This window comes from Rousettus aegyptiacus, unplaced genomic scaffold (genome assembly GCF_014176215.1).
Source record: "Rousettus aegyptiacus isolate mRouAeg1 unplaced genomic scaffold, mRouAeg1.p scaffold_m13_p_8, whole genome shotgun sequence".
Classification (NCBI taxonomy): Eukaryota; Metazoa; Chordata; class Mammalia; order Chiroptera; family Pteropodidae; genus Rousettus; species Rousettus aegyptiacus.
In genome coordinates, this window is record NW_023416311.1 from 75,836,149 (window position 1) to 75,863,687 (window position 27,539).

Sequence of the window (27,539 nt, forward strand, 5' to 3'; positions counted from 1 at the left end):
GACGTGTGTGTGTGTGCGCGCGCACATGCTTATGGTTCACTGAGATTCTTGAATATGTGGGTATTTTTCATCAGATTTAGGAAGTTATTGGCCATATGTCTTCATATCTTCCTGATCCATTCTCTTTCTCTTCCCTTTCTGGGATTCCAATTATTTGTATGTTAGACTTTTTCTTTAAGAATTTTTCCATCATGTTCTCGGTTAAAGGAATTGACTGTTAATAGATAGTTAGCGGGTATTCAGGGGAAAAAAATGACAAAAAGCATAAGGTGGGGCATGGATATAAAACTAGAAAATTCTACTTAATTTTTAATTTTTTTCACACGGAAGTTCATTTGAGAATGAAAAAGATTATGGGGCTTGGAGAACAGTAAATTTATTGATCTGTAAAACACTTATCAATAGCCAGATACTATTCCAAAAGCCAAAATAGAAAAATGAGTAAGAAAGTCACTTTAAGGAATTCACATGGGGTTGAGGGAGAAGGACATCAAATTTGGAACTCAAATCTTTGCCTGAAGTGACGGTTGAGTTACTGCTTTGGAAGAAGTAAAGCTTTAGCTAAATTTCAGTAGAAGAGTAGGAGTTAGGGAAGAAGTAGAAATGGGATGCTCAGCAGATGGCCCTTGCAAGAGTAAACACTTGGAAGCATGAAACAACATAATGCTGAGGAATACTAAGAAAAGAAAGAAAGGGTTAGAGAAATAAGTGCCTAGGAAGATATTGTCAGTTGAACTAAACAGAGATTTTAGTTGATATGGTTATTTTTCCAATCTGGTGAAAGTCTCATTTCCTCAAGGACCAGTAGCAAACAGTTCGTGGACCAGCTTTGGTTCATGGATTATTTGAATAGCACTGATCTAGGGAGTATTTTGCATTAAGGAAGACTAGGAGGAGAAATACTGGAGTGCGTTTAGGCTTTGAGGAAGATTTGGTGTACATACACACACAGGAAAATTGCAGGAAAGAGGGGTTAAATGATGGAACAATGTTCAGAAAAGGCTGGTGAGGAATAGGGTTGGGAGCCAGTTGTGGGGTTCAAGAATATTTGGAATCGCTGCTGTGGAGAGTGAGAGGGTAGAAGACCTGGAGTCTCAGGATCAGAAATGTCATTTATTTAAATTTACTCAGGAATTGTGGTTTGAGACCAAATGTGGTAGATAGATACAAGTAGACCAAGAGCATGAGAAATTTCAGGGTATTGACAAGAAAGTAGTTGAAGAGATGGGTTCTGGTATCTGGGACAGAAGTGAAGCCAATGAGGGAACTGAAGGCAAGTGAGAAACAAGGGACTAGACATATTAATAATGTCTGAGAGCTTACGTAGCAGCAGTAGGGGAATGATAGAGCTGAAACAAGTGGAGGTTTTGGTCACATAGTGAGAAATTAGAATCGAAGATGAACTTGAGAAGTAGAGTTATTCTAGGTGATGGCAAATGTCACAACAGTGAGTTGCTGAAGTGGACTGGAGGTGGTCTTCGAAGGTGAGGAGCCAACTAATGCTTCTGTGTGTGTGTTAGTCACCAAAATGATGACAGAATATGGAGTAAAAGGAAAGATGTAAGCCAGGTGAGTGTGTGTGTGTGTGTGTGTGTGTGTGAGTGAGTGAGGGGAGGGGTAAACTGGTTTTCATTGGGTAAAATGGCGAATCAGAATCATCCGGGTAGATTTTTTTTTTTTTTTTAAGTATACAGGTTGGTTCCCCAAGCTAAAGCAGCTATTGAACATAACAGAACCCACTGGCATGGAAAGTGGTGGATTTGACTACTCTGACCCTTTAAAAGGAGGACAGCTTTTTCTCCAGTCTGAAATTAGCATTAGGGAATGCCTGTCTCTCTTCTCCCCATTTCCACCACTCCCTATTTTGTGCATTATGAGGAATCAGGGAGTGGATAAAAGCCTCTGGAGAGGGCTAGCATGGTAATACCTTCCTTAGGAGAAGTTCAGATCCCAATGAAAAGAATGGGAAGGTGATGGGGAAAGGAAGTATTCAGTAATAAGGTTGAGGAGACTTGTTTACATTTGGAACCATAGATTACAAAGCAGCAGAGAGGCATTATTTTATATCAGACTTAATGCAATGAAGTTAAAGAACCTAGAAAGATGTCAGGCAAATCTTTCTTCTTGCACCCAGGGGACATAATTTATATTTAAGGATTTGTATTTTTTAGCATAGTTGGAGTTTATATATATATATATCTTAAAGCATTTTTTAAGGGATTTCAAATTATAATTTAAGCACATCTTCTATGGTAAACATTTTATAGTCAAGTAGAAAATATGATTGAAGAAATTTGTTTATAGCTTATCTTTTCAGAATGCAAATATGTTAAAAGGTGAAGTTTGCTATTTAAGGGCATGATCTCATTTGAAACATTTTTTTTCATACTTTCATTTTTATTCTAATTAAAAAATATTGCTATTTAGAATTTGTTCTTTTTGATAAAGGCATAAAATTACAGGACATAAAATTATTTTTTAGATTTTCAACAGCTGTGAAAAAAGTTCAGTTTCTTGAATCTACTTTTGATTTTTAGTAGCAACTGCTTTCATCTTTCAGTTTTAAGTACAGTAATGAAAGGAAAGCATATAATTCCTATTTTAAGTGAACTGGGAGTACATTTGCAGTTTTTGGTAAGAATTTACAAGCTAGCCTTTTCTTAGTTGAGATCTATAAAGTAATTTACATAGTACTTTCAGATTTTTTCATGTAAGAGGAGTTGAATATCCTGTTTCTCAGTTTATAGGCACTGAGACAGAATTTGGGAGCTAACAGGATCCATTATTCAATGGATCTGAAAAATTTTAATCAAACCTAGGTTTCATTTTATGTGGCAAGATTTTTACGTATGCCTGTACAAAAGTGGGAAGTATCATCAGAAGTAGTTAAGATCACAGGCTTTGAAGTTTAACCTGAATACTGGTTCCACCAGGATTAAAACATGATTAATCTGCCAAAGCCTCTGTTTTATCAGATAGAAGATAAGGAAAATAATGGTGCCTACTTCACAATGTACTTATAAGAATTAAACAGGATAAATATATATATAAAGTGAGTGGTATAATAGTAATTACATTTTAGCTGTTTTTATTAAGATGAACAGATAACAGGTAAAGAAAGAATATTTAACTATTGGTGAAATGTGTGGAATTTTGATGAGAAAATAATGGTTTGGACATTATTCAACTATATTAAAGAGATTATTAGGGAATATTATTAGGGATTATTTAGATGGAAGGTGACATTAATAGGGATCTGTATCCATCCATCCATTTTAGGAATCTATACAGTGGTTAACAGTGGTTACAGCTTGATAGTATGGGAGGTTTTTATTTTTTTCTATGAACCTTTCTAAATGTTATACAGTGAACCAATGGGATCATTGATTTTCATCGTTTAGGGATCGGTTCTCGTTGGTTTATCATACTATAATATTTGCACTTTTGAAATAATCTTTTTGATTGTAAAATATACGTAACATAAAATTTATCATTTTAACCATTTTAAAATGTACAGTTTGGTAGTATTAAGAACATTCACACTATAGTGCACAAAATAATCTTTCATAACACTATTTTTAATGGTTGCATAGTATTCCATTCCACAAATGATTTTTATTATTTAACTAATCTATTAAATATTTAAGTTTTTTCTGATTTTTTTGTTGTTGTTGTTGTTACAATAACACTAGACATTAAAAGGTGATTGGAGATGCTAATATGGGGAATAAAAGGGTGTTGATATATTTCAGCTAGATACTAGGGAATGTCTATTGTAAGAGAAGGCAGGATGGTAAGCTGAAATAGTTAAAGAAGGAAATGATTATATATAATCCTATCATTTGTTTCATCCTTCTCAACTCCAAATGATGACAGAAAATAATGAGGAAAAAGAGGCAGAAATCAGTCCTTTCAACTGCCCTTTTTTCACTTTTACCTACTTACTGTGTTCTTTGTTTTGTCTGTCACACATAATGTTCCGAACTCATTACCACATGGATTTAGAATATAGAAATGTTCCACGTTTAAGTTCAGTATATATTTGGTTTCTATTTTTAGTCTAACCATTGAATTGGACCATATGTACTGACTTTGTTCTACTTACCTATATTGTAAAAGTAGTGAATTGTTTATGTTTAAAACTCTGCTCTAGCAGCATAGAGCTGTTTAGCGTTTGACTCCCCTTTCTGAGGAATGTATAGGTTTGCTGTAAGTGGTGTTATTTTCAGTTTATTTGGCATTCTGTTTATACCATAAATCTATATTTGATTGATTTTATTTTTTATAGGCCTTTTTGGGATGGGTTCTATTGTAAGAAGATGAAAACAAATAGCTCTTGTTTATAGTCAGCCTATAAATTTTGCTAAGAATTATGTTGGATTTTCATTTTGACATTTTAAATTTTTTATAAATTTAATGAAACTTGAAGAGTATGTAAAAGTATCAAGAAACAGAAAATAGTCATTCATATTTCCATAATTTTAGGTTAACATTTTGTGATATTTCCTTGAACTTTTTTTATGCGCATTATTCATATAGTTGAGATTGTACTGTAATTGTATAATGTCACACACTGCTTTTTCTTGAACATTATATCAGGCATTTCCCCCATGTATGTCAGTTTCATCCTGGCAGAAAATAAGTGACACATCCACATGGGTAACTTGAGACTTTAATAGGAAGACTATTCTCAAGTATCCAGGAGAGGGAGGAAAACTATAAGGAAGGGATAATATAGTATTGAGCACTTGAAATTTGCCTAATTCAGGTATGCTGTAGGTTTAATATATACACTGGATTTCTAAGACTTAGTACAAAAATAGAAAAATGTAAAATATCTCATTAATCATTTTTATATTGATTACATGCGAAACAGTATTTTGGATATATTGTGTTAAATGAAATATATTAAAATTGTATCTTTAAAAATGCGGCTGCTAGAAAAATTAAAATTATATACATTACTTGCATTCAATTTTTTAAGGCAATACTAGAATGGTGTATAGTATAAAGAAGCATCTCTGAATTTGAAAAAGGAAGGGAGGATTCCATGGAAAGATCGGCTGATAGAAACCATAACATTCAGTAGAGGGTTGCAAGCACTCTACACTGACTCCGAAAAAAAGAAGAGAGTCCGTTCTCTTCTCTAACTCTTTCCTCTTAATTCCTGCCTGTGTCTACCACTAGTTTAATTCAACAGAAAGCCAGTAGGTAAGGGAGTCAGTTGATGCAGTCTGTAGAGGTTGGCCTACCTGAGCCCAAAGAAAGGTAGGAAAAGAGAGGACATTTGAAGGAGCCTTCTGAAGACATCCAGCATACCACCTCATTAAAATGCATTGCAAATATAATTTTAAGGACTGCACATTCCACTTCACGTATTATATTTTATTGTGAAAGTGTTGGGAAAGTGGTAATGTAATCACATTTTGAGAATTGTTTAGGATATAATTTCATTTAATATAAATGAAAGATAAATCAAACTGAGTGTTTGGTTGAACAACAATCAAGCCATTCACTGATAAAGTGTACTCCAAAATTAGAAAATTTATAGAATTTTGACATTACCTCATACTTAAAAGTTATATTTCTTTAAGATTAAAATTTGTTCTGTCTATAAACTGATAATGGGGCACACAACTTTGATTCGTTGGGTTGAATTTCTTTGTTTCCATTTATTTTAATTTTGAGATATTAATTGACAACTTAATTCATTTTAATGGAACCTGATGTTCCCAAGATGATGAAATTCAGTAGTATTTCATTTTGAAATGATAATTTAAAAATCTAATTCATTAAAAGCACACATAATAAAAAGCACTTGTGAGTAAAGTTTTCATAAATAGAAGATTTACAAGGCTGTCTAGGACCTTTCACTTATCTAAACAAGAATTGAGTGTCTATTAAATACACTATGAAACATGATTAATGACCTCAAGGAGAATACATGATCAAAATCCTTAAAGTTTGTTCTCAAGTAGTTTGAGTTGTGCTCCTATAATATATCGTTTGCTTTGCACTCATAGATACTAAAATTTAATACACATCCAGAATTAGTGAAATCAACACTACTTTTGTAGTGATGTGTTTGAGAATTAAACTTGTAGCATATGAAGTTTCAGGAGATGATTATTCTGATTGTTATATGAGCAGAGAGACAAAATTCAATTGTCGCTCCTTTTAAATTTAGTGATTACAGCCTAGTTCTGAAAGTGTGTGAGAACTGGTAATGATAATCCATGTTCTATGGAACAAACTGTTCCCTTAAAAATCTTAATTAGTGTTTTCGTAAGGTGCCACTAATTTTATTAATATATTTTTTAGTTTTTTCACATAGGTAATATAATTGCATATATATTAATATTGTGAACCAAAACATTCAAGAACCAAATATATTATTATAGACTAAAACAATCTCCTATGCGTGGCCCCTTCTACCCAGTTCCTACTCCCTTCAGGTAAACTTTCTTCTTAGTTTCTTAGGTTTATTTCCAGAGTTTCTTTATGTGTACATATATATAAACTAGTATAAATAGAGATGTTTATTTTTTCCTATTTTTTTCATAAAGGGAATGTATTATACATAATGTTGCTATTTCCTCGTTTTCTTGCCATTTCTTTCCTACATTAAAATAATTCCTGCTTTGCGACCTTCCTTAATTTTATTTATTTTTTAAATCTTGGAAAAATATTTTGTCAAATTTTAATCTCTGCTGTGGGAAGATTTTTCTGATTATTGTTTCTTGTCTGTTAAGTTTTGCTGCTTATCTTTTTTCTTTTACAGTGTTATGCCAAGTAGAATTCAGGGAAAGCTATTAGAAGGAATTGTAGTTGGAGTTGTCCCTATGGCCTTTGGGTTCCCCGGGAACTGAGTCTCTCATCCTGTTTGCGAACATAAAAGCATTTACCTTGGCAAGTGTCAATGGGCGAAGATAGTGATATGATACATTCTATATGCTTTTGAATTAGGTTGGTCATTGGTCTCTGCTTTTTTCAGTCTACTGGGTATAATTCTGGCTTTTAAGGAAAGCAAATAGGCATTAAGGGATGAGTTCCTTAGGTACATCGAAAGTGATCAGGTGTTTAGGAGAACTGACTAACCAGGCAAAGTAACTTACCCATTTTTTAAAAAACATGCTATAGCTAAAAATCACACTCTTAGATTTCAAACATAACATTAATATCTAAAAGCAAATTTGTGATACTTAAACTTCATATCTAAAGTGAACTATAGTTTTCAGCTACTTTAGAAAAAAGCCTGATGTTCAAATAAAACATAAATCTTGTTACAAAATGGCATTTTCTTAGGAACATGAAAATCCTGAAAGAGAATTGTATTTAATGGACTTGGCACATTGTTAGGGTAGTGTAAATTTTAGTATTGAAAGAATCCAGAATTTAATTTATATAGAATTTTGCTTTTCTTTTTCCTTTTCATGCAAGTAATAGAATTAACATTTATCAAAGTATTTTTTACAAAATATTATTAATACAAGGTTTATATAGAATTTTGCTTTTCTTTTTCCTTTTCATGCAAGTAATAGAATTAACATTTATCAAAGTATTTTTTACAAAATATTATTAATACAAGGTATTCTGCATAAAGATTTTATCTTCAAATGATTTTGCAAGACCCTGCTTATTAGTATATTCCTTGTTTGGAGATTCGAGATGTTAAGAAGTTGATGAATACATAAAGCACTTTATCATTGGCTTAACCCAATGTTTCCCAAACTTGAGAAAAGAATTATGGAAGCCCTATTAATATCTAAAATAACTGGGATTTCACAGAATACAGTTTAGAAAATACTGTCCCAGAAGATAGTCAGATGTCCTTTTGTTCTGCTTCTACTTGGAAATTTTCTTTATTCAGGCATGGTTACCTTTCTTGGTGTATGGGCCCTGAGGTATGAGATCAAGAAAAAACTACACACTTAAACTGAGGTGAAGTTTTGGTATGTACTTTTCAAAGTCATCAATGACCTCCATGATGCTGAAACCAATGGCCACTTCTCAGCCTTCATCTCTTTTGATTTATCAGCCGCATTTGACAAAGGTGATCACTCCTTCCTCCCTGAAACCCTGTCTTCACTTGCTTTCAAGAATACCACTTTCTGGTTTTCTTCCAATGAGACTGGCTGTTGCTTTCTCTCTCTTGCTGGTTGCTCCTCATCTCCCAACCTCCTATTTTTGGACCATCTTAGGAATCAGTTCTTGTTCCTTTTCTCTGCATATATTTACTCCCTTAGTGATCTCATCTAAATTTCTGACTTCACATCCTATTATCTGCTGACTCCAAAATCATACATTCAACCGAGGTTTTCCCCTCAAATACAGACCTGATAAACTAACTTCTTAATTGATATCTGGGCTTTGGTATTTAATGGGTCTAAAATTAACTCTCCATTCCCGAGCAAAATGTTCTCAGCTGTCATTTTGCCTTTCTTATAACTCCATCTTCTTCATCATTCAAGTTGCTCAAGTTGCTTAGGAGTCATTCTTTGATTTCTTTCTATTATACCCCCAAAATAGTCTTCTAGCATATCTGTATTGGCTGTGGCATCCAAAAATATCCAAAATCTATCCACTCTCTGTCACCTCCACTCTGTGACCCTGCTCCAAGCACCTCATCTCTTTTCTGGATTATTGCAACACCCTCTTACATAGTTTCCCTGCTCTGCTTCTGCTCTTGCCCTCCTACAGTCCATTCTCACCAGGGAAATCTTTCAAAATGTTAATGTCATTTTTTCTATTCAAAAGCTCCAGTGTCTCTTGAACTTATTTAGAATAAAAACCAGTCTTCTGTGGCCAACCAGACCCTGTGTGATCTAGTTCCTCATTCCTTTTGGGGTTTACAGTGTCTGCTTTGTCATGCACTTACTCTGCTGCAGCTGTTTGCTAGTCTTTTCTGTTCTTCAATCATACCAAGTATACTTTCGACTTGAGATCTATGCATTTGCTATTTTCTCTGCCTGGGAAGCTCTTCTCCCAGATATTCACACGAATGACTCTTCTTGCTTAAAAGTCACCTCTGAATGGCCTCCTCTGAGGACTTTATTTCAAATTATACCCTCTATCTTGGTAGTCTATCTGCCTTTTTTGTTTTACTTTTTCTGTAGCATTTATTAGCTTCTAGTAGAGGATATGTTTTACCTAATTACTTTGTTTATTGTCTTCCTCTCCTCATTACATGAGGGGTAAGATACTTTGTTCTGTATTATAGAGCCATATATCTAATACCCAAGTATAGTGCCTGGCATGTAAGACTTCCTTAATAGTATTTGTTGAGTGAATGAAGGTATTTATTTGCATAGTCTTCATTGTTTTAAGGTCATTAAATTACCTTGTTTTTAATAGGTCATGCGGTATTACTATGCAGTTAGATAATTATGCCATAGTAATAAAGGGGAAGATTGCATATCAATGATGTGATGTTTATGGCAAATTAACAGTCTCTTATGCATCTTTATTGTTATATCTTTTTATTTTGTTTTTAATAGACTATTTTTTGAGCAATTTTATGTTCATAGCAAAATTGAGAGGAAGGAACAGAGATTTCCCATCCGCACATGCACATCCCCCACCAGAGTGGTACATTTGTTAACAGTTGATGAACCTATATTGATACATCATTATCACCCAAAGGCTATAGTTTATATTAGGATTCTGTGGGTTTGGGCAAATGTTTAATGACGTATATCCACCATTATAGTACCATACAAAGTACTTTTTGCCCTAAAATTTATCTATATTCCACTTATTCATCCCTCCCCAACACCTAACCCTTAGCAACTACTGATCTTTTCACTGTCTTCATAGTTTTGCTTTGTCCAGAATTTCATATAGTTGTAATCATACAGTATGTAGCCTTTTAGATTTGCTTCTTTCACTTAGTAACATACATTTATATTCCCTCTACTTTGTTTAGCACTACATAATAGTCCATTGCCAGTATGTACCACAGTTTGTTTATCCATTCACATACCGAAAGACATCTCGTTTACTTCCAAATTTTGGCAGTTATGAATAAAGCTGCTACAGATAGCCATGTGTAGGTTTTTGTGTAGACATAAGTTTTCACCTCATTTGGGTAAATACCAAGGAGTGCAATTGCTGGATCCTAGAGTAAGAGTGTGTTTAGTTTTGTAAAAGCAGTAAAATTGTCTTTCAAAGTGGCTTTACCATTTTGTATTTCCACCAACAATGCTCCACATCCTGGACAGCTTTTGATGTTGTCGATGTTCTGGATTTTGGCCATTCTAATAGGTATGTAATGGTATCTTCTTGTTCCATTTGTATTTGCACAATGACATATTATGTGGAGATTTTTTCCATCTGCTTATTTGTCATCTGTATACCTTCTTTGGTGAGGTGCGTGTCTGTTAAAATTTTTGGCCTATTTTTAAATAAGGTTGTTTGTTTTCTTGTTAAATTTTAAGAGCTTTTGTATATTTTGGATAACAGTCCTATATTAGATATGTTTTCGCAAATGTTTTCTCCCAGTCTGTTGCTTATCTTCGTATTCTCTTGACATTATCTTTTGCAGAACATAAATTTTTAATTTTAATGAAGTCTAGCTTATCAATTCATTTTTTCATGAATCATACCTTTGATGTCATATCTAAAAAAGTCATCACCAAACCCAAGGTTATATAGATTTTCTCTCATGTTATCTTCTCCAAATTTTATAGCTTAGCATTTCACATTTAGGTCTATTATCGATTTCGAGTTAATTTTTGTGAAGGGTGTAAGGTGTGTGTTTAGATTTATTTTTATTTTCTTTTGCATATGGATGTCCAGTTTTTGTAGTACCATTTGTTGAAAAAGCTATCTCTATTGTATTGCCTTTGTGCCTTTGTCAGAATCAGTTGACTATAATTATGTAGGTTTATTTCTGGGTTCTCTATTCTGTTCCATTGATCTATTTGTCTTTTGTTCCACCAATACCATACTGCCTTGATTGTTGTAGTTAATAGTCTTGAAGTTGGATAATGTCATACTTCTAACTTTGTCCTTCTTCAATATTGTGTTGGGTATTATGGGTCTTTCGCCTCTTCATTTAAACTTTAGAATAAGTTTGCTGATATCTACAAAATACCTTGCTAGGATTTTGATTGGGATTGCACTGAATCTGTAGGTTAAGTTGGGAAGAACTGACATCTTGACAATATTGAGTCTTCCTATCCATGAACATGGAATATTCCTTTTTTCATTTAGTTCTTCTTTGGTTTTGTTTATCAGAGTTTTGTAGTTTTCCTCATAGAGATCTCATACATATTTTTTTAGATTTATACCTAAGTATTTCATTTCATGTAAATGATATTGTTTTTAATTTCAAATTCCACTTGTTCATTGACAATATATAGAAAGGCAATTGATTTTGTATAGTAAACTCATATCCTAAAATCACTTATTAGTTCCACTGTTATATCTTAAGATCTGCAACCATTAGATGTGGTGGTGTAGGGCATTGTAAATACTTCTTCACCTACTACTTCACTGCCACTAAGGCTTCCACCAAATAATTTTCCCAAGAAATGCTGTAGAGAAGAGGAAGTGGTGGCAGAGGTATCAGTCATATGTTTTCAGCTCATTTAAAATTATAGGATTTCCTGAGAGTATAAAAAGGCAAATATAATTCACAAAGATCTGCCATTAAAAAAAGTACAGAAGGGTCAACACCATTTGCTGACACATTTTCAGAAGGAATGAAAGTCGTTTTCACCTGATTTTTCCTTAGATGGCTGGTTTCATATATTATGCTGATCAGTTTTAAAATGCACATAAATTTTATTACTATATTGCTCAAACAGTCTGCTTTATATAAACTGATGCTTTAAAAGATTAAATGATAATTAGTAAAAATTAATATTACTGGAGAATTTTTTCATTTATGAAAGGATCTATCACAGATTACTTCCCGCAGTAATTTATATCAATGATTTCAAAAAAGCATTAATTTTGATTTTCAAAATTACTACTTCTATAAATTAAAAAGGAGCACAACTATTTTAGAAAATGTTGCAGAACACCACCAAGATTTCTCTTACGCAGTATGAATGCGTTTTTTAAAACCATTGATTTTAGTTGAGAGTAAAAACATTATTTTTATTCTTAACTATACTAGCACAGGCTAGTGCACCGATACTGACTAAAAATAATCTTTAAGTTAGCATGTTATTAACCTAGGATTAATCACATCATTGCATTTTTCTCATGCTGTGAGACATCTTTTCCATCCTATTTCATAGTTTCTTTGAGAATGAAGTACTACCTGAATTGCAAAGAGAATTTCTGTAGAATAAAGGCTTCTGCAAGTTCTATCATTTGTAATCAAAGCTGAGATAATTAATTACAGCGTGTAATAAAATCCATGCTCCTAAAATATAGTCTTTAAAGTGTAGAAAACTCTACTATTTGGAGAACTGCACTATTTAAATATGAAAAAGGAATAACATTCTCGTGAATTAATTTTCAAACTTTTATTTTTAGGAACCATGTTTGATTTTGGTGTGGCTATTTTGAAAGAATACATGAAACGAATGTGCTTTACTTGGTTGTTCAGAATGTCTATGTCAGATTTACTTCTGAACTATTAGACATGGTGCAATAATAATAATAAAAAATTGGAACAATATAAATTTGGCTTAATGGAATTAGTGAAAGAGTGGCTAGATTCTTTGCCTACAGTTAGTCAAATGTAAGCTATAAAGACCGCATTGAAATTGTAAACCAAATAGCAGTAGAACTTGAGGAAGGAGCAGATCTTGCCATTATAATAACTCACGAAGTGGGGAAAATGATAACATGGCTTGCTCAAAATGTACCATTAGAATGTGACATCATTTAACATCCTAACCACAAACCTCTTATAATGACATTTCACTGAAAATACAAGTGGTCTTAATAATTCCCCATAAATAATTTAGGTTCGTGAGAACATTGCCTAACGGTGAGATTTGTTAAACCTTAAAATTGTTTCCTTAGGGATTCTTTAGAGTTGCTCCCTGTGGAGAGCTTTAAAAATAGATGATCTGTGCTTTGGGATGCCTTAGGCATGATCTTGTCAGAAAACAAGGGGAAAGCTAGTAGATTTCAGTTCTAATATTCTGTAATTAAAGAGAAAACGGTGGCTAACATGAAAGCAAGTCTTCCAAAAATGAATATGCTAAATATAACTACATAATTAAGAGGGGAGGGAATAGAAACATGGGTTAGGGGATAGGAAAAATATGGAGAAGGGAGCTTTTTGGCAATGTGGTGCCTAATTATGAAGTTTTGAATGTACTATTGAGTCATAAAGGCGACAATTTATGGGTAAAAAAATCAATATTGTTTTCCCCCCCTTAAATTTATAGGCACTCTCTGATCTGATCAAATACATCCAGCAGGGAATTTCACTTATGCATGATCTTTTGGCTCTCCTTCCTGTGGTGGACCCAGTTTTAGTTGTCAGAGTAACAGGTGACCAGCTGCTTGAAGCACTTGAAAATGGAGTTAACAAATAACCAGTTCTGGTTGAGCGGTATATAGATATGTTTCCATTGACTGATATATTCACTACTTATTTTTTTGTAAGCTGGAACTGAAAGAAAACTCTGAATTTAAATATGCTTTACCATTTTTAAAATTTAAATTAGTAAATCTTTCAAATGTCTGCGCATAAGGATGGTATTTAGAAATATCTCAAATTATTTTTAATAAATAGTCTGAGATTGGCAAAGTATTGGTTTGTAAAACTTATACTTATTAAAAATTAGGATTATTTTTAGTTGTATATGAGTATATTTGAGTGGGTCCTTAATTTCAATATCTAAGTACCTAAAATCCTTTTTCTTATTCCTCCACTTATTAAGAATTACTACTTTGTTCACTGGAATTTTTCCAAATCCCAGTGTAGAATACTTGGGTAAATGAGGAAATATTAGGCGTACAGGATTGGGGTGCTTCTCTCCCTAACTCTAACCCTTAAACCAAAATATATGACAAGGCATTGGCTCAGTACAGAAATCTATGGTGTTATTATACTGTACATGTTATAGGACACCATGTTGGCAGGAGTTAATAAGAAGCTGAAAAAAGAATGAAACCAACCATCTGGAGAGAAACCTTATAGAAAAGTCGTTTGCTTTTATAAAATGTTGCATCAGTTAAGTTTTGTTTAAAAAGCTTTATTGTGATATAGTTTTACTGAGCTATATTGAGTGTACAATTCAGTGTTTTTTAGTATGTTCACAGATTTGTGCACCTATCACTACAATCAATTTTAAAACATTTTCATTAAGCCGAAAAGAAACTCTGTCATCATTAGCAGTCACTTTTTGTTTCCTCCTCAACCTCCTAGCCCCAGGCAACTGCTAATCTACTTTCTTGTTTTTATGGATTTTCCTATTCTGTGCATTTCATATAAGTGGAATTATACAATACGTGGCCTTCTTACTAGTTTCTTTTGCTTAGCATGCTTTCAAGTGTAACCTATATTGCAGCATGTATCAGTACCTTATTTCTTTTTATTGCTGTTTAATATTCCATTGTATGGTTAATAATCTATTTATTCATAAGTTGATGGACATTTGGGTTGTCTCCACTTTTTGGCTATTAGAAATAATGCTGCTATGAATTTTTGTGTACAAGTGTTTGGACATATTTTTTCATTTCTCTTGGGTATGTATATACTAGGCAAAGGATTGCTGGGTCATTTGATAATTCTACTTTAACCTTTTGAGAAACTGCCGGACTTTCCTAAAGTGACTGTACCATTTTACATTCTCACCTGCAGTGTATGAGAGTTTCAATTTCTCCTTTTTCTTGCAGCACTTATTTTTTCATAATAGCCATCCTAGTGGGTATGAAGTGGTATCTCATTGTGGTTTTAATTTGCATTTCCTTGATGGCTATTCATGTTGAACTTTTTTTCATGTACTTATTGGCCATTTGTATATCTCCTTGGGAGAAGTGTCTACTCATATCCTTTGCCCTTTTAAAATTTGGGTTGTCTTTTTATTATTGAGTTGGAGGGGTCCTTTGTTTCCTGTAGATATAAATCTGTTATCTATATTTATATATACATGAACATTTTCTCACATTTTGTACTTTTACTCCATGGTGGTGTTTGAAGCACAATTTTTTTTTTTAAAGAAGTCCAATATTTTTATGTTTTATATTTTGTTGCTTGAGTTTTTGTTGTCATATCTAAAAAAAATTGCTAAATGCAAGATTATAGAGTTATGCCTATTCCTCTTTCAAGAGTTTCTTTTCGGAATAGTGTTAGGCCTTTGATTTATGTTGAGTTAATTTTTTTATATGGTGTAATAAAGAGGTCCAACTTTATCTTTTGTGTGTTCCAGTTCCAGAAACATTTGAAAAGACTATCCCCCCACCCCCCGCCCCATTAAATGTCTTGGCACCCTTGCCTGAAATCAGTTTACTATAAATATGAATTTATTTGTAGACTCTCAGTTGGCAACACCACACTGTCTGTCTCGATTATCGTAGCTTTGCAGTGAGCTTAGAAATTGGGAAATGTGAGTCTTCCAACTTCAGTCATTTCAAGTTTCTTTTGGCTATTCTGAGTCCCCTGTATTTCCATATGAAATTTAGAATCAGCTTGTCAATCTTTTTCAAAAAAGGCAGCTGGTATTTTGATATGGATTGTATCGAATCTGTAGACCAATTTGAAGAGTATCGCCACCTAATATTATGTCTTTCAGTCTATCAACACAGGATGTCTTACCATTTATTTAGTTCTTCATACAGTTTTTTGTAGTTTTAGATTATAAATATACTTCTCTTGTTACATTTACTTCTAAGTATTTTCTTCATTCGGATGTTATTGAATTGTTTACTTAATTTCATATTTGTACTGTTCATTGATAGTGTGTAGAAATACAATTGGTTTTTTGTATATTGAGTAAATTATGCTTTAACATCATACTAATTTGATGATAATGTAGAGAATAAACTCAAGGAGAAACTTATAGTAGTAAAACTGGCTTCTATGTATACAGTTTAGGGTGAAGTGCTTAGAAGCTCTACAAGTACCTTCTTTTTCGAAGGTAGAAATGCTCATTTCCCACAATAAGTACAGTCAAAAAGTCTAAGCTATAGTTAATAGTATTGTTTTTCATAAGTAGTTTTCTCTTACTATTAAATATAAATATGTATCCACAAAAGGATTTCAAACATGATTTTAATTGAGCCTAGATTTTAGGTGAACTTTATTTAGATTGTTGTTTTTTCTTCAACCTGTAGTTTTATTACTTGACCTTAGACTTTATGTCTTTCTTCCCAGTGTTACTTGCCCCAGGAAAATTATAGAGATAGGCTGAAAGATTTCATGAGGTACCCATGTATTCTGATCCTTGAGGCAATTTTCCTTTTGGAGTTAGTTACCTGATGTAAAATCATTCTATGTCATTTCCCTTTTTGAATATATATACCAAAAATAGAGTCTTGGGCAAGACATTTTATAAATTCTTAATTGGTTTTATAGGATAGTATAGAATTAAAAGTAGGCAAGAATTAATAACATTTTCACTTAATTTGCTGGAATAAAGCCCAAGGGGAGGTGGGAGGCATAGCAAGAGGAGGATGAATTTTTAGTCGAAACTAAAAATTTTTTAAAAATTATTTTATAGCATTTCAGAATTTACTTCAGCAGGGTTTTAGCCAAATGCTAATGTTAGTTTGGTAGGGTTAAGGTGATATTAGGGAGGATGCAGCAGTGGAAAAGAGATAATGACAAGTGTATGGAAATGCTTTCTATTTCCCTCTTAGCAGTATGGCTAGTGGGTGTTCTAGGAAGAAAACCAATCTGAAATAGTTCACAGTTGTTTGCCAGGAGGTGGGCTCACTTAAACAGACATTCTGTCAGCATTAATTGGGCTGGGAAGGGGAGATTGAGTCAAATGCCAAAATTACCCCAGTTTCAGGCATATGGCAGTATTTCATCAGCTTTTCTCTGTGAACAGTTATTGGACAAACATTTTCATGTGCCATATCTCAGGTAATCAAGAAATCGTCAGTGTTAATTACTAATGTGTTTTCAGGAAAATCCTCAGTTATTTGGACGCCTAGTCTGTCATTACGAAAAGCCAGATTTTTCCAGCTAAGGGTTAACTCTGTGATACCGGAACTTAAGTTTTTATCATTTTGGATGAAAACTAAAATGCAGTTATTTTCTTTCTTCAATTGATGAAGTTGACCCAGTTTAATCACTCAAGGTCATCATCATTAACCTTGAGTAATACACTGATACAGATTCAGTGATGTGAGCCCTCACAGAAAGAATTCACGAGTTAAAAAGAAGTACCCATATGGGTTTTTTTTTTTTTAAAGTTCTAAATATCAGTTTTTAAAAGTTTTAATAGCTTCATTAAAAGATAGAATTCATATATCATAAAATCCATTCACTTAACAGTGTGCAACTGAATGGTTTTGTGTGATCATCACCATGGTCAATTTTAGAACATTTTCATCAACCCAAGAAGAAACCCTATACCCATTAGCAGTCACTTGTTTCCCCACAAAACCCCCAGTTTACTTTATTTCTCTATAGATTTGTCTGTTCTGGATACTTCATATAAATGCAATCATATATGTGGCATTTAATGATTGGCTTCTTTCACTCAGGAAATATTTTCAGGATTCATGCATGTTGTGGTATGTATCAGTATGTCATTACTTTTTATTGATAAATAATGGTCCACACTAATGGTATACACACTACATTTTATTTATCCATCAGTGTATGGATAGTTGATTGTTTCTGCTTTTTAACTATTTTAAATATATAATAAATATATGGAAATTCTGTGTGGACCTACCTTTTAATTTCTTATGGGTATATATCTCTTGGGTACATATTTCTCTTGGGAGTATAGGTAAGTTGTGGGTTTTTTTTTGTTTTGTTTGTTTTTGGCAATTTGCTTTTTTCTCACAAAAGTGGAGAGGGGCACCTACAATCATAGAATATCTTAAGCAGTATTGCATTACTGCTGTTCTGTAAAATTAATGAGAAGATCAAGGCTGAAGCTTTTCATAAGTGACTTTGTCTCCAGAAATTTACCATGTCGGCATCATTTTAGAACATCATCTAAATATTACAGTCAGACCGAAAGTCCTGGATAGTACCTTCATGATGGATTGCTTCTCGTTAACTGTCTTCATATTTTGAGTAAGACCATTTCCCACAGGTTCAATTAATGGTAACACAGGGGAGCAAGAAAGTGGTAAAAATATTCCTTGTCACTAATAATACTTTGGGGTAAATTCTAGAATTATGTTAAAAAAGAATAGCTTTGTCATCCTTTGGTAAGCCTGTGATTCTGAAAGATTAGTTATAAAGAAGATAAAATTAATGATAAACTATCACTTAGGTTACCACTTATTCTTTTATTTATCAAAAACTTATTGACTGCCTGCTGTGTACTCTATACTATAATTGGGATTAAAAATGAATTGGGCCTGGTTTGTGCCCTTGAGGAGCTTACAGTGTAGTAGATCTGGTATGTTAGCAGTTATAATGAAGTGGTTCCTAATAAATGGAATAGCAGGAATATATAGTGCACATGAGAAAGTGGTATGACTTTGAAAAGGTAAGATAGGGCTCATTTGGGAACAGTCTCCTAAATATTTCAGACCTTTCACTAGGAGTTAAGGGGAACTGCCATTTAATTTTCAGCAGGAGAATGACATGATCTTATTTATAGTTTAGAAAAATAACTGGTGGCAGTGATAGTGGAGAGAATGACTTGTGGAGAGACTGCAAGGGATATGTGTGAGATATATTTCAAAGGTATAACCAGCACCCGTTGAAATTTGGTTAGATTTTTATGGACAAGTGTTGTCACAAATTTGACTAGGTTTGAAGCAGAGATATCGTCAGATATCTTTAAATTGCTTTGAGACAAGAAATACAAATATTTGGGGGCCTATTAAATCAGTCTCTTAGTTTTGAAATCAGTTGTTCAGCAGAATGTGTTATCACTCTTGAATGCATCTTACACTCCTCTCTCTTAACATCTATTGGATTTCCTGGGTCTAATATAGTGCTCCTTTGTTCATCTGCTTATTTCCTTTAAAAATCCTTTTCCCATCTCCAATTCTATTTGTAAATAGACTAAAAATTATTTCTCCAGTGACTGGGTTTGCACATACCCAGACAGGTCTGCGTCATGCCAGTTGCAATAGGGATGGTTCAGCTGAAACAAATGTCTTTATGTCTGGGTAAATCAGATTGCCTCTAATTGAAATAAGAAACACTGAAAAACAAACAGGTTAGGAGAACAAAAACATAATAAACAACAGACAATTGTTTATGGCGAAATGTTCTAAACTTTAAGGGTTTTGTTTTATAAATAGCACATCAAGAAAATAAGGAGTATTTATGTGATTCTGACATTGCTTTACCTCTCAAAAAGCTGCCTCTCCTGAAAAAAGTCAGAATAATCTAATTTTCAATCTAATCTAATCCACCTAACAAGGCAGGGCCTAAGAGGGAAGGAAACAAAAGATGAGGCATGAAATCTTAGTAGATATACAAAAAATTTGTGGACTATTTAATGGTGAGCTGAACATCAGGGACATTACTTGAGATAAGAACCAACAAGAATTTTACTTTTTGGAAGTAGATATAATAAAAAAATATAGATAAAAACAAAGAGGTTAGGAAGTTAAGAGGGAAAGGGAGGGACTTATTTTTCCTTTTGTTCCCCTCTCACACGCAGGCGTGAGATGGTGCTGGAGATATTGTATATTGGTGACAACTGAGTACTAGAGCACATTTATCAATATCACATTACTAGATATAATTAAGACACCAGTATAAATGAAAAACTCAGGCCTTGGGAGTTGCAAAGAACTAAAACCAGAAGCGTTCTTCGAAACAAGGATAGATATGAATAGAGGGCTTTTTTCCTTTTGGGTTCCTGTGGAAAGTATGAGAGAGCCAGGACCTCGGTCTTGCTCATGTAAAGAGGAGGTGCCATTGTAGCACGCTGGCGTTGTGACAGCGCTGGAGATGGACTGGAAGGGAAGCGATGAGAATCTGACTCTGAATGCGCATGCACACCGCCCTCTCTGAAGCAGTCTTTAGTGTGAGGTATTGTAGAGCTGCTGAAGAAAAATGGAAAAATGGAATGGACTCATTTTCTTCTGTCCATCAGCTGTCCTTATTCTTCTTACCTCCCATTGAAAACGTGCAACTAGAAGCTCTGAGTTTTCCACCTGACCTAAGCAGGACTTTCTTTGCTTATAGTGGGGTGACTAAAAAGCTACTTTGTGGCCCTCAAATGACACGGGAAGCTATGTAGTCTCTGTGGTTTAGGCTTTTATTGATATTGACCAAGCAGATCACACATTGTACTAATCTTTTTAAAAATACTAGTAACTAATAATAATATAGTTTATTGCGTTTTTATGCTAAGATCGTGCACAGTCCTTTTGCACACATTGTTTATATTATTTCAGTTGGTCCTTATAAGTATATAAGGTAGGTTATATTATCTTTATAAATGAGAAGAATGAAAATTGGGGGATTTATGTAACTTGTCTAAGACCTCACTGTTAGTGGCAGTGGGGATTTTTACTCAAGCCTATCTCCAAGGCCAGCCTATTTAAGTACTATTTTATATTGTCCAAAGGGAATAGTAGGAGCCTCTACAAACCTTTTCAGATTTATTAATATGGGGATTTGTGAGCATTTGGGATCTAGTTTTCAAATGTTAAAGGTTCGTTGCAAGCTTCTCAAGCCATTTGTACATTGACAGGCTTACTATAAATCTTTAGACTTTAAAGCAGATCTCTACTAACTGAGGCCTTTACTTAACGTTTCCTCTAATTATCCTGAGTTGATAAGGTTTGTGGTGATTTCTAATATTTGCGGCCTTACAATTTGCCCCTCTACTTAAAGTTTTCCATGTTTCATCATTTTTTCCCATACAGCCTACTTTTTCATTAGTTTCTATCAGCTCTCAATTCAACATCCAACTTTATTTTACTGACATATGATATCCATTGGGGGCAGGCTTCCTATTGGGAGCAGGGATGAGTTGATGAAAGCATCTGTTTTTGGATGTTATTCTTTAATTAGATTGTCAGTTTTGTGTTGAAGTGAAAAAGATCCATATTAATTCAGTCATTCACATGTACTGAAAAAGGTTTAATGACCCAAAAGGTGCAAGTGGGCAGAAACAGGAGGGGACATAGATCATTAGTTCTCAAACTTTGCCACATATTAGATTTAACCTAGGAAACTTTTAACAAACTCTATTTCTATGCCAATTAAATCAGAATATTTGGTGATAGGACCCAGGCATCATATTCTTAAGACCTCCCCAAGTGATTCCACTACGCTGACAAATTTGAAAACCAGTGATATGTATCTGGGGCCAGAAAATTTATTTTATTTATTTATCTGTATGTATGTTTATTAATATGTGACAGATACTGTATGTGGCTTACAGAGCCTAAAACATTTGCTGTATAGCCCTATAAAGAAAAAGTTTGTTGACTTGTAATATAGATTATTAGGTTTCCTCAGATCAGTAGCATTGGTATCATATGAGAGAGCTTGTTAGAAATGCAGACCTTCAGGCCCTACCCCAGACTTGCATTTTAACAAGATCCCTAGGTGACACACATGGACATTAAAGTGTGAGAAGTACCGATACACATCATGCTGCTGCTGATGATATGAAGTATTAAGCTCCCTGGTACTTTTCTTTCCTGATATAGATAATCAAGACTGATTACACAGTTGACATTTTTCAATTTTATAATCCTCTTACCAACAATTATTTTCATTTCTTAAGCTCCACACAGTGACTTAATAGGTGTTCCACTGAGAATCTACTTCTCCTTTCCTTGAATCTGGATTAGCCGTACTGACTTCCTTGATCAATAAAAAGCAACAGAAATATCATTGCAGGACTTTCTGAGGCTGGTGATAAGCAACTTTGTGGCTGCTGCCTGGGTTTCATGAACACTCCCTTTGGGAGTCCCGAGTCACCATGTAAGCTGTCTGACTTCCCTGATACTGCCATGCTAGAGAGGCCACATGTAGATGCTCCATTTGACTATTTCAGCTGAGCCCAGCTTTTCAGCCATCCTTCTTAAGATGCTGTCCATGAGCGATGCTATCTTGGATCCTCCAGAACAGTCTACTGCCAGCTGAATATTACCAGGTGATGTCTGTTAATGTCATATGGAACAGAAGAATCATCCAGCCTAGCCCTGTCTGAATCCCTGATCCATAAAATGGTGAGATATAATAAAATTATTCTTAATATAAATAGATAAGCAGACTACCTACATAGAACATTCTAAAACTTACGGTGCTGGATAAGAATTATCACAAGTTATGTTATAAACTTTTGAGTTTATCTTCATTTTAAAATTAGTCATTTTGTATACATAGCCCAGGGATGAAATTCAGTGAAAGAGTAGTTGAGCAGACTCTATGTGATGATTTTGTGATATGTCAATTTGGCTAGACTAAACTACATTCCCCAGAATCCCTTTTTTAGTATGTTTCTGAATAAGTGGGCTACAAGAGTTATTCTCTCACAAGAGTTGGAGGATGGAAGGGAAGCATCAGCTAGATTTTAGGATATACACACTTTCTCTTAATTATTCAAAAAAACACTAGCTGCTGTTGTGAAGAGATTTTTTTTTTTAGATATAAAGTCCCTAATTAGGGAGATTATCCTGGGTGGGTCTGACTCGATCAGTTGAAAGCTCTTAGAGAGCGGAGACCTTTGGAGAAAGAAAGGTTACCTGTTGTGGACAGTAGCTTTGGGCAGTGTTTTTAGGATTTCAGCCGCCTTGTGATCTTTCATTTCTGCCTGCCTGTCTGCCCGCCTGCCCGCCCGCCCTTTGGACTCTGCATTTGCTTAACCGGCTCTCAAAATTGTAAGATATTTCAATTCCTTGTTGTACGACAGCCTTCAAACTGGGATGCCAGCTCTTTCTGTTCTAACACAGCGTGCCCGCCTTTGGACTCAAACTGGGACAATGGCTCTAGATTTGGGACTTGTCAGCCTCCATAATCACGTGGGCCAATTTCTTATATACTTGCTTTAATTTCTCAGTAAAATGCTTTTCATGGTGTTGCCATGTGCCAGTAGTCATGAGCCACACAATGCTACTAAATCTGTGGTTTGAAGTGAGACCTATGAAAGAATATCAGCTGCCTTTCATTCTATTGACTAGAAAACTTGATAGATAATCCAATTTTGCCTAATGGCCCAGCTAATGACTCAATTCTTTGCTATGTTATGGCTGTCAGCTTAAGGGAATGTAAGATTTTGTTTGTGGTAATTAAGGATTCTAGTTGTGCATGAATGATAATAAAGTATTTGTACCCAGCTCTTCCAGGCTGAAGTCCTGTCAAACCTCAACTTGAATTGTCCACTTCATAGACTGACATCTTTCCTTGACCTCTATGCTGACTTACTGGAGCATTTTGAGGCCATCTCTTTTGGGGACCACTTCTTTGGGGCTCTGATTCTCCTTCCCCTGTAGCATTGATTCAGGGGATCTCTTTTAATCCACAATACTGTATTTTCCTTTTAATAAATAAAAAATAGAAAATTAGGATAAATAACTTTATATCAAATGACATAATTGGTAAATATTGTCTTGTCTTTGCACAAACTATTTCTTGAAGAACTTTTAGATCTGTTCCCTAATTTTCTGGTGAACTGATTTTTATCCCAGCAGAATTCTTTGAAGGTCTGTTTCATAATGCATAATTTTACAGCTGAGAAAAATGAGGAAAGAAAGATTAAGTAAATTTTAGTCAGGATAATAATGATGTCTTTTGATTTTTGTAATTATAATGCATAGTAAGAATTAGAGGTGAGTAGAAATGCCATAATATATTTTATATCTCCAGGTGTGATATCATTACTGATAAATATAATATCACATTTGTTCTATTTAAATAGATTCTAGAGAGAGAGATGAAGGCCAAAGGGTGGGTAATGGGAGAAAATAGAGAAGAGTGGGGAAATAATTTTTTTTCCAGAAAAAGGAAAACATTTGACTTGTGGCTTTTAAATAAGCTGCTTATGTATTGTAATCTAGACTTAAAACCTCACCAAATAATTTCAGAAGCTTATTCTATAGGTTTAGGTAAAATTATAGCATAATTCCCTATAATTCCTATATGTTGGATAACCAGTAGAGTACAACTCTCAAATGCCAAAACAATGAGAATTTGTCTTGTTGAGACACTGTTATGTTAATGACAAGAAAGCAAGATTCATTGCTTTCTTTTCACTTGAACTTCTTTTAGTTCCTTGTCTTAAGAGTGGTCCACGGGCCAGCAAATCAATACTATCTGGTAGCTTATTAGCAATGTAGAATCTCAGGTCTATCCTACACACCAGAAAAATATGTATTTTAACAAGATTTCATGTAAGCATATGAAGGTTTAAGAAGCATTGCTGTAGTTGACTTTTGATCTAGGTTGATTGCTATATTATATACTATCTGCCTGATTTACCTCCAAATATTAGGACCAGAATAAATGTTATCAGTACCTATTCCTGATTTGTTAGTCTTGTAGAACTTGCAAATCAGGAATAGGTACTTTTATATTTTTAAATGACAGGGGTTTAAATTTTTCTGAAATGAGAAAATTATATTTTACCTACACCATTATGTTTTTAAATTCTAATATGAAATTCACAACTTGATTTTTATTAACCTGTTTTCAAGCAAAATGAGAAGTGTAGGACAGGAAAGTAGTTTACTCTTAATTATAGCTCATAACTAAATTAGTATATGTCATAGTATTATTAATTATAGTCACTAAGCTACATTTTTCTCCCCCCCCACCCCTACAAATGGCAAGACCTGCTCCTAAAACATGAATGCTTTTCTTCACCCTTAGTCAAGGATGGCAAATATTTGACATGGATTGATTTTTCCTTATCATTCTCCTTCCCCCATATCTGAGGGGCATTGCCAGTGGATCAGAGCTCTCTTTCCCATGGAGTCAAGATGTAACCTCAGAATCCTTCTCAAAGCACTCCAGGTAACCACCTATCAAAGCTGGCATACTGAATGAAAGCTATTATCAAATGTAGTATATATAGCATATTAAAAAGTGTCCTGCAGATGTTAAGGTGTTTTCCATTGGTATAATGAAAATTATATCAACAATGAAAGTTATTTTAAACACAATAATTATAGTATTAGAATGAAAACCTGTACCATTCTTCCATATTTCTTAGAACATCAGATGCTGTCAGGTTACATGCCTTTATTCAAATGCAATCAGTAGTAATCAGGCCAAATTTAGACTTTTCAGAGACTGAGCTATTGACTCCTGATCCATCCCAATTTGTTTGGATGGTGGTAGTATTTTTAGTGCCATGAGAAGTTCACCTATTACGTAAAAGTATGCTTGTTGCATTATTATATATATGACATAGTGTAGGAATGATGAATTGGCATTTAATAAAAACTTTTGTCCTAGTTTACGCAAAGACCTCCTGAGTGACTGAAATAAGCTTACCTCTCTGCTTTAGTTTTCTCCGTTTTACAATTGGTATATCTGCCCAATTCTTTCTCACAGTGGGATAAATCAGATCTATTTTTTTTTAGTAAGAGAAAACTAATTCCAAGGGTTACTGTAATAATAAATAAAAATAAAAGTCAAGTTTTCTTTCTATACATCCATAAGCCAATTTCCAACAATTCTTTATTCCATACATTAGATCACGTAATAACAATAAAAAAACTAAAAGCCACTCTTTATTGCACATTTACAATATATCTGACAATCTTCTAGATAAATAAATCACTAAATTACATTTTGGACATGCACTGCTATTTTAGACTACTGAAAATCAGTCAGCACATTTCTACAGATGAGTAATCCTGCAATTCTAAAAGTGTTAATATATTTCTCTGAATTTCTATTGCTGGGGGTTAATGTTTTGTTTTTAATATTCTGTTCTTGTAATAATTAAAAATGTTGCACTCAAGCTATTATTAAGTCAGTAAAAAAAGGACAGTCAACTTTGTTGATACTAGAAAGGGACATAAGCAGGGGTGACTGGAAACCAAAACTGAATGAATCTTGCTAGATTAGTTCCAGAGAATATGGTTTATCTTTAATATATGTAATCTGACTGAGAATACGTGGTGACTGACTAAATATTTTTTCTCATATCTACCCAGATTATCATTTTATTTTTAAGTGGAGGGAGAACCTCAGCCTTTACAATGAAGTATGAAAGAGACATTGTAAAATTAGAGCTCACAAATCCTAAACCAAGAACTATGAAACAAATAGTTCATTGTTGCTAAGAGCTAGATAGATATTAGCTCTTGAATAAAGTTTAGTTCATTATATGAAACACATTAATAAGTTACTTAGACTTTCTATTAACACCCACAATTTATATAATGCAACATTATAAAAATCTCAAAGCACATTTAAAAAATGTTTAAGTAATTGTTATCTACATCATTTGTAACTGTTCAACTGTAGTAAGATATGAAAATTCCTAAAACGGAAAGAAAAAATAGCAAAGAAAGCAGAAAACAATGAATCCAATGACCCAGTTCACTGAATAAATATAGATGATCACCATATCCATGTCAAACCACCAACCACGGCTATCATCCTCAAAGTGTAGATAATCCATCCTATGTGCGCCATGTGGGAACTGCCTTCTTGTAACTGGAGCTGCACGTCTGTGGAAACCTGAAAGAGGTATGGACATATTATTTTAAAGCTCATTTAATTCAGAGATGTGCTCAGAAAGGAAGCTGCATTATGAACATAAGTACTAGAAACAGCATATCTTGATTTCACTGAATGGTATGCTCGTATTCTTGACATTTTTTTTCAATAATAAGCTATCAGAAGTCTCTCTTAAGGATTTTAAGGGCAGGGACAGTAATATTAGCAAAGAGCATGGGATATGGACTTAGGAGACTACTTGTTTTGTCACTTACTTGAGGCAAGTTATTTGAGCTCTTTGGGTCTTGCATTTCTCATCTATACCTTCTGATCACTTAATTCAAAATGTGAGGATCAAATGTAATTATTTTCATAAGTGCATTTGCTAAATTTAAACTTTATTCATGTTTTTATTTTTTCACACCTACAGCACCAGGTCTAACTAGGTGGTTATCTAAGTAATAACCAGGCCCGACCCTGCTTAGCTTCTGAGATTGGGTATGTTCAGGGTGGCATGGCTGCAGGCTCATGTTTTATTTTTATAATTACTATTATAACTATTGTTTCTATGTTCTGATCACCAATTCAACCTTATATCTTATACCTTGAGAATTTCATTTTTATTTGAGCAAAATTGTATGAGAAAAATGTCTCATTTTGGTTCGGCATTGAATAAACTAGACAGGCCAAATGGTACTCCTTTGAAGAAATTTAGCTTTAATTTTTATAATTTCAGATTATGTGTCTACTTAAATGATTGGTTGGTATACAGAAAGCAAATCTCAAAAATAAGCAGTAGTCTAAATAGTATAACTAAATGAAATGACATTTCTGAGATATA

The 27,539-nt window shown here is 33.8% G+C and overlaps 1 protein-coding gene and 1 long non-coding RNA gene across 3 annotated transcripts in view; one reads left to right on the forward strand and one right to left on the reverse strand.

Annotated features, from left to right (window-relative positions):
- Positions 1-27,539, forward strand: part of LOC107499403 — a 109,665-nt gene that overhangs the window by 78,986 nt on the left and 3,140 nt on the right. The window lies entirely within an intron of this gene.
- The window catches only part of RNF180 (ring finger protein 180), a 130,853-nt gene continuing 123,148 nt past the window's right edge, over positions 19,835-27,539 (reverse strand). For both annotated transcript variants that reach the window (XM_016123523.2, XM_016123522.2), the window contains exon 8: positions 19,835-26,719. In XM_016123523.2, coding sequence (XP_015979009.2) covers positions 26,520-26,719 — 200 coding nt within the window. In that variant the 3' untranslated portion in view covers positions 19,835-26,519. The remainder of the gene's footprint in view (positions 26,720-27,539) is intronic.